The 7576-nt window shown below is 30.9% G+C and overlaps 1 protein-coding gene across 2 annotated transcripts; it reads right to left on the bottom strand.

Moving 5' to 3' along the window:
* Positions 1–740: 740 nt before the first annotated feature.
* On the bottom strand, positions 741–7576 carry LOC112681772 (methanethiol oxidase). Of its 2 annotated transcripts, none has more exons than XM_025552083.1 (11): positions 7326–7576; positions 7033–7205; positions 6616–6798; positions 6353–6512; positions 6060–6200; positions 5554–5650; positions 5357–5466; positions 4766–4953; positions 4537–4682; positions 4305–4427; positions 741–976 (listed from the first exon to the last, which is right to left on the bottom strand). In XM_025552083.1, exons 1-11 carry the CDS (start codon positions 7333–7335, stop codon positions 928–930), a joined length of 1380 nt encoding a protein of 459 aa, XP_025407868.1. In that variant the 5' UTR covers positions 7336–7576; the 3' UTR covers positions 741–927. The 2 variants fall into 2 exon arrangements, with proteins under 2 accessions (XP_025407868.1, XP_025407867.1); XM_025552082.1 differs by having other exon boundaries at positions 5554–5719; positions 7326–7575.

The following is a 7576-nucleotide window of genomic DNA, read 5'->3' as shown; positions in this document are numbered from 1 at the left end:
TTTAATCAATTTACCTAAAAACCATACTAATGTTTAATATTTTTTTTTCCAACTCGTATCCTCTATAAATCTCATCTTCCTCTAAATTCTATACTTCCGAAATAAGGTTAGGATTCCATAATAACTAAACTCATCACTCAATTCTCGTTATTGTTTATCAACAACACAATGCAACATATTTAACGGTATATTATTTGATAAACAAATACATAATATATACTGTCGAGTTATTATGTCGGTTAGTGCAAAACAATTTTGAAAACAAAACAAAATCTGAAAATTGTTACAATACACCAAGTAAGCACAAATTATAATGCACGGCATACCTACAGGTCTGTAATCCTGGACTGGATGAAAGTAAACACTTGACGATGTGATCTCCTTAGAAACTAAATTGTATACAAAAAAGAAAAATGACCTCTCGTGCCATTGAACTCTTTTTGTACGTAAATATAGGTAAATATAGATAGACCATATATATCCCAAACGAAATCTCCGTCCAATGACGATGTCGATGATTATAACATGTATAAATAACACTACACGTGCGTTTCTGTGAAACGACACACACCGCGTGCGCAATCGTCAACAGAATACGAAGACAATATTATCACAGATTATATTATTTTTCATATTATCTGTGAAACGGTAGGCGGTGAAAAATAATAATTAAAATTAGTAAATTATATTTCTAACTATAGATATTGTTAAAATAAATAAAAAATGAAAATAAAAAAGTATTTAAAACTAACAACGATAAGTGCATTAATGTGTATATTACATTTTACCTAAATATAGTATAATCAATTTCGTAATAATTAAGATACTAATTAGAGCCCATTGCTATGTAAACTAAATAATCCGTTTTTTTTTTAGTGAAATTATTATTTGCGGGTATTATACAATACATTATTTGTTGCAGGATCGCTAATCTTCAGCTAACCAAATATCTGACGTACAGTCACCTCCGGGATACCTAAATAATAATAAAAAACCAAATAAATAATATATTTACTAGCTCATCATTATGAATAATTATAATCACTGATGGCATTAATCATTTTCAAATTTTCAGAGAATAATTAAGTGTTAACATCAGTAGCGTGCCCAGGAGGCGTGGTTAGGGGTTATATCCCCCCCATTGATTCTTTTTCCCCTGTGGGATTTACTAATTTGTTTTGCTATACCTACAATGCGTAATTTCATAAAATGTAATACTATTATTTTATTCTATTACGTAAAATAAATATAATATTTATCATTTAATATAAAGCACGTCTAGTATATTCTATAGCCATCGTTTCATGAAAATTAAGATAAGCAATCAAACATAAATTATGATTGTACGATTATACGAATTATAAATGAATTGAAGTATTCAATATTTTTATTGTTACTCTATTAACTAACCACCAAAAAACTAATTATCCAAATGGATAAGTTCAGTTTATCAATGTGTTATAAAATATAATCAGCGAGGGATTTGTTAATTGTTAAAATTAATGTATATATTATATGAATTATATTAATTTAATAAGTTAATCCTATAAATTGTAGTCTGATGAAATTATTAGATATCTTTTACATACTACATATTTAAGTGCTTTAAATTTGTTTACTTAAGTTTAAGTTTTTATTATATCAAAACGTGACGAAACAATTGAGTCATATTTTTCCAAAAAAAACTAAAATTGATCAAACAGTAAGTTTAATGGATTATCCCTAATGAACATCCATCGAAATATACAGTTGAAGACTGATGATGTTCTAAATGAACTGAGTGCAAAAGCTAGATATTTAAATTTCTATCTAGAATAATTGAGTGTTTAAATATTTGATTTTATCAATTGTTTTGCATTTTAATTAAAAAATTAAAAAAATAATTTAATCAATAAAATGTTTGATAGAGTACTTATAAATGAGTAGCTATACTCTTGTTAATAAAACATAGAAAACACGAATTGAAGATATGGGAAGAACTGAAACCACTTTACACAAAGTGTCAGACAAAATAATCGGAAAAATTGTGCTAGAACCCAAGAAAAAATGGATGACTCGAGAAATATTAGACAAAGTCAAAGAAAGGAATTTTTGGAGAAAAAGAGACGTAGATAAATATAAACAGTTAAAAACATAATAACAACAAGATGCAGGAAGGCAAAAGAACAATAGATGGGAGATATAAGTAAAAATATGACGGTGTACACGCAATAGTGAAGAAACTGCAGTACAATTCCAGAACAAGATGCTCCATTGTAAAAAAAACAAAGAAGGTAAAATCTTAATTGATAATGAGGAAATAGCGAAAAGGTGGAAGGTATATATTGAAAAGTTATATGAATGAGAAGAATTCGAAGGAAGCATGTATATTGAAAAAAAAAGAGGATGTCAATACTGATGCAAATGGACCATGTATCTTGACAGAAGAATTTGAACGAGCATCAAGGGAACTAAGTGATAAGAAAGCAACCGGTATAGATAAAACCCCAACAGAAATAATAAAAAATTTGGATGAAGACACAAAAAACTTCCTATTCAAAATTCTTAATGACGCGTACGAAAACGGTGTAATCCCTACTGATTTTACTCATAGTAAAACAATAAAATTACCGAAAAAAGAAAATTTCTCTGTTTATTTGAATTACAGAACAATTGCTCTCCTATCACAACCATCCAAGATACTGTTAAACATTGTAAAAAACATAATTAAAAAAAAAGATCGATGAAAGAATTGACGAAGACCAATTTGGTTATAGAAACGGAAGAGGTACAAGAGAAGCAATAGTGTCTCTAAGAGAAATCATGAAAAGAAGAATAGAAATGGATAAAAGCACTCACGTGGCCTTCGTAGACCTCGAAAAAGCTTTCGATAAAATAGACTGGAATCTACTATTTATGAGCCTCCAAAACGCTGGTATATATTGAAAAGATAGGAAATTCATCTTTAATTTATATAAAAATCAAGCGACAGTAATAGAAGTCAATGGTCATAAAGAAGAAGCAAAAATAAGACAAGAAGTGAGACAAGGATGTCCACTCTTACCCTACTTTTTTTAATCTATTCATTGAAGAAACAATAAATAAAATGAAAATCAACACAAATGGCATCTCTATTAACGGCCAGAAAATACATTCGATCCGGTTCGCTGACGACATTGCCCTAATAGCAGAATCTACAGAGGAATTAAACCTCATGTTAAATTACTTTGACATAGCACTAACAAAATTCAATCTTAAAATCAACATAAATAAAACAAAAGTGCTTATAGTAAGCAAATCAGACCAACAAAATATAACCAACATTAAGATTAGGAGTGAAGCAGTTGAGCAAGTAAAGAAATTTTACTACCTAGGAAACCTAATTACAAAACATAATAGATCAACAAAAGAAGTCAAGAGAATAATAGCTCTAGCAAAGCAAGAATTCGAAAAAAAGAGATTTCTACTGGCTAATGAGAACTTGAGCATACAAAGTAGGAAGAGCTTCATAAAAACATATATCTGGAGTGTTTTACTATATAGCTGCGAAACGTGGACCCTAAAGAAATATAAAATGAAAAGATTGAAAGCAATGAAGATGTGGATTTGGAGGAGAACAACAAGAACGAGCTGGACAGAGAAGAAAAGGAATGACTTTATTTTGCAAGAAATATGTGAAAAAAGAAACATAATTACGACTATTACGAAAAGGAAAGTAAAATTTATCGGACTCCTGTTATGACATAATTATTTTGTCACGAACATCTTGGTAAAAGACCAAGAGGAAGACCCAGACAATCGTACTTCAACGACATTAAGCAACGAATGAGTTTCACGTCATACCAGCAACTAAAAATTACAGCACGTGATAGAAGAAATTGATTATTACGACAAGGCCTTGTCTTTTGAAACTGATGATACTCTTGCTACTCTAGCTACTCTTGTAGCTTCTGATCGTATAATATAGTCATATTAAATTAATAAAATAGTAATTTGTAACAAATCAAAATGTACTTTTAACTTTAAATTACAATTACTAGGATAATGATAAGAAAAAAATCAGAAAAGTGACGTTTTGAGTGTAATGAGAAAACCATTTTTTTTTGTTCTTATTAAAATTTACCAGGTTGAACTATTATTTCCTTGTCTAGATTTAATTCCCACTCCACCACCAGATAACATTTCCCTCATAGGAAATGCCTGGGCAGGTCACTATTTTACACATCATATCTAATAGATTTATTATAAACATGCAACTCATTATTTAGTCATGTATTTGGTAAATTTGTATGAGCCTTGAATAACTAGGTATTCAATAACCTTACCGTGTTTCGTGTGCCATTATTGGACCATCGGGTTCTTTTCCGAAATCTACTAAAAAGTTTGGGTCGAGGGTTAATCCGCCATTAATAGTGTCCACGTCAATTTTAACTAATGTAGATCCATGTCTGTAATTTTTTCATTTAAAATATCGTTCCGTAAACAAAAATATACAATAAGATAAGACAGAGATAATTAGATAATAAGACAAAATATACAAAAAAATGTACAACTTACTTGACACATTCTGGGTAGAACTCTTTATCCCATGGTGTAAACAAAGAAGTAGTCACATATATTCTTTTTCCGTCTAAACTCAACTGGAGCATTTGAGGTGAACCATATAAACATCTCTCCTTAACGAACACAGTTTCCGGTTGTTCCTTTAAACACGATCGATTTCATCATAAATTATTCTTCATCACGCGTAGTCAGGCATTTAGCGATATATAGAGACTATTTTTACTTTTAATTCTGAGTCTTCTATAACAACTAATGGTCCGTCTTTTAACACTAATCCGCCCAAAAATATTTGACCAACAAGTCGTGGTTTACTGGTATTTGTAATATCGTATTGCCTGATGTCTCCGTGCAGCCAATTTGAAAAATATAGATACCTGTCATCCAACGATATCAAAATATCCGTAATCATGCCTTAAACAGTGTGTATATATATATATATATATATATATATATGGAATATTTTTATATTATAAATCATTTGACGAGATAGAATTTTCTAAATATTAAGTTTAAGAAATACATACAAAGGCGGCTTGTACATTTACATCTTATCAGAGCAGATTAATTTAAACCAATCATCTATCGTGAAAAAATTGTTCTGGCTAAGCTCAATTTACATTATAACTGCTTTAACGTTAAAACATTAATTATGTATCACTAAATATATTCATACATTTACTGGTATACCCAACATATTTTAATTTATTTAACCAAAATGTACCGTAAACATTGTTTTTAGCGGCGCATCATCCTAGAAGAAGAGATTTACAAATCGCCTTTGAATACATATATCTATAACAACATTGATGTATACCTGAAACTTCGAAGTTGTCAACGCGAATACCTTTAATATCCTTCACGGTTTTCTTTGGTATGTATATCACTTTTTCAGCATTCCAAGTGCCACCGGAAGTTCGAAAAAATCTTTAAAAATGTTTAGTTTACTATTATTTATTTTATATTGTCATGTTTCATAATAATCAAGATACACATTGCGTGTTATTTAGGTACCTAAAAATGCTACTATTCACGGCACAGCCGACAAACCCTTCGGATGCTTTAGGATCGTGCAAGAACCGTATTTCTAATGGTGCTATACCGTCCTGGCCTAAATCAATAGTCTGGATTAATTTCCTTTCGGACCAAGAGTAAAAGTTTAAAGAACGCCCGTATTTTTCTATCATAAAAAAACATAAAAAAATTCAATTAAAACTAAATACCATACGAGTTGGCGTGAAAAATATAAGTTATTGCTTATGGACATATATTGCGTATAAAAATGTATAGGATAGTTTGGTTAAATAATTGTTACTAAAACTTTTAGAGTGTAAGATTGAGAAAATTTTATGAATACGGACAGGAGACATAAGGATACAGTAAATTCGTGAACATAAGAGAGACAAAAAGAGAGAAGAAGATGAAATGGATAATGTCGATATTGGTACACAGTTGGAAATGATACGAAGACGAATGGTACATATATATTTTAATAGAGATGATGGATTAAACAGAAATACCTATGTCGTTAACATGTTCGGGATGAAATCCCGTTTTAAAATATTTAGGTGTGCCCCATTCAGATGATACTAAAACATCACAGTACGGCTGATACCAGAAGTCGTATCCAAACTTTGCCGTTTCACCGTTGGTCCATGTGCCTAAACAGATATAAAATTGTAATATAAAGTAAATAGCAATCAAAATAAGTAAAACGTACACGGTAATTTTTTTTTTTTTTACGCCAATTGTTTGGCTTTAGCATGAACTTATTATAATATAGCTTGACCGGCAATACATATTAATTATATACCTTTGACTATTCCTTTTTCGGCATCGATCAAAAGAAAATCACCTTTCCCGTTACCCTGGGCGTCGCCCATCGTTGAAATCATTACATCACCGTTGGGCAAACAGTGTGTTGTATGTAAAGCAGATACGTTGAAACCATGCACTTCGCTCGGTTCAATGGTCTAAAAGATAATTCGAATCAACATATTGTTCGCTACTCGGTTCGTTTGCATAATAATATATAATATATAATACACCAAGTGTTAATTATATCAAATGCATTACTTTGTGTAACTTTGGGGCTTTTTCATCGGTGACATCCAAAACATAAATGCGGTCCGAACCGAGAGAAGGCAAGATCATTTTATTGCGACTTTTCGTACAATCGTCATAACAACTACTGCAAGTGTTCCATCCAAAATGATGAATCTCATCGCCAGATTTTTCCATGCTCGTCCTGTGAATTACCTACGCAAAGAAAATCTCGATTGAGTCTCGTGAGCAATAATAAGATGTGTTAAAAAGCATCCGTTAAGGAGCACACATAAAAGCCTTACCCGTCTGAAATTGGAGATCATAAACTTTTCGAAATCAAGCAATCATATAACTTTTTTTATTAAATAAAATAAAATAGGTTCCCCCCTCCAGAGTTTAGACGCCGTTGTGCGAAAATGAGAATGTTGAAAAATGCAATATAATTACTTGGCAATACGTAGAACTGGCTGGGTCCACGTCGACGGTAGCTAAATAATCTGGTTTGTTATTTATTTGTGGATTTGGTTGGATGCAGATTGTGTACAGAATAGTTTCTCGTTTGCCGTTTTTGTATGCATCTAACGGGCTTTTGTAACCAGGTCCGCATTGTTTTTTATAATCTAACACAACACATTGATTCAATTATAATTACATAAGGTAAATGTCGAAATGATTTCTGTTAGTTGCGATTGTACTATGTTCAAAAGTGTTAAATATATTATCATGGTGTATACACTTACTCGCCATCATTGCTAAAATACAAACTATAACAGGTGTGTACAATAGATCGGTTCTCGGTGAGTGAAATGAATGGGCTAATGAGAATTATCAATAGATAGCTTTACTTCAGTGATAACTTTATCTAGGTGAAATTTATATTTCCTTGCATATACATATGAATACACCGTTTATAGCTAAAAACGATATTGATTTATGTAACTATTAAATTTAAATCAAGAGTTTGTCTTTTAAACGTATACTGTGTTTATAG

The sequence above is a fragment of the Sipha flava genome, unplaced genomic scaffold (genome assembly GCF_003268045.1).
Source record: "Sipha flava isolate LNK unplaced genomic scaffold, YSA_version1 19715_pilon_pilon, whole genome shotgun sequence".
NCBI lineage: Eukaryota > Metazoa > Arthropoda > Insecta > Hemiptera > Aphididae > Sipha > Sipha flava.
This window is presented reverse-complemented; position numbering and strand designations above follow the sequence as displayed.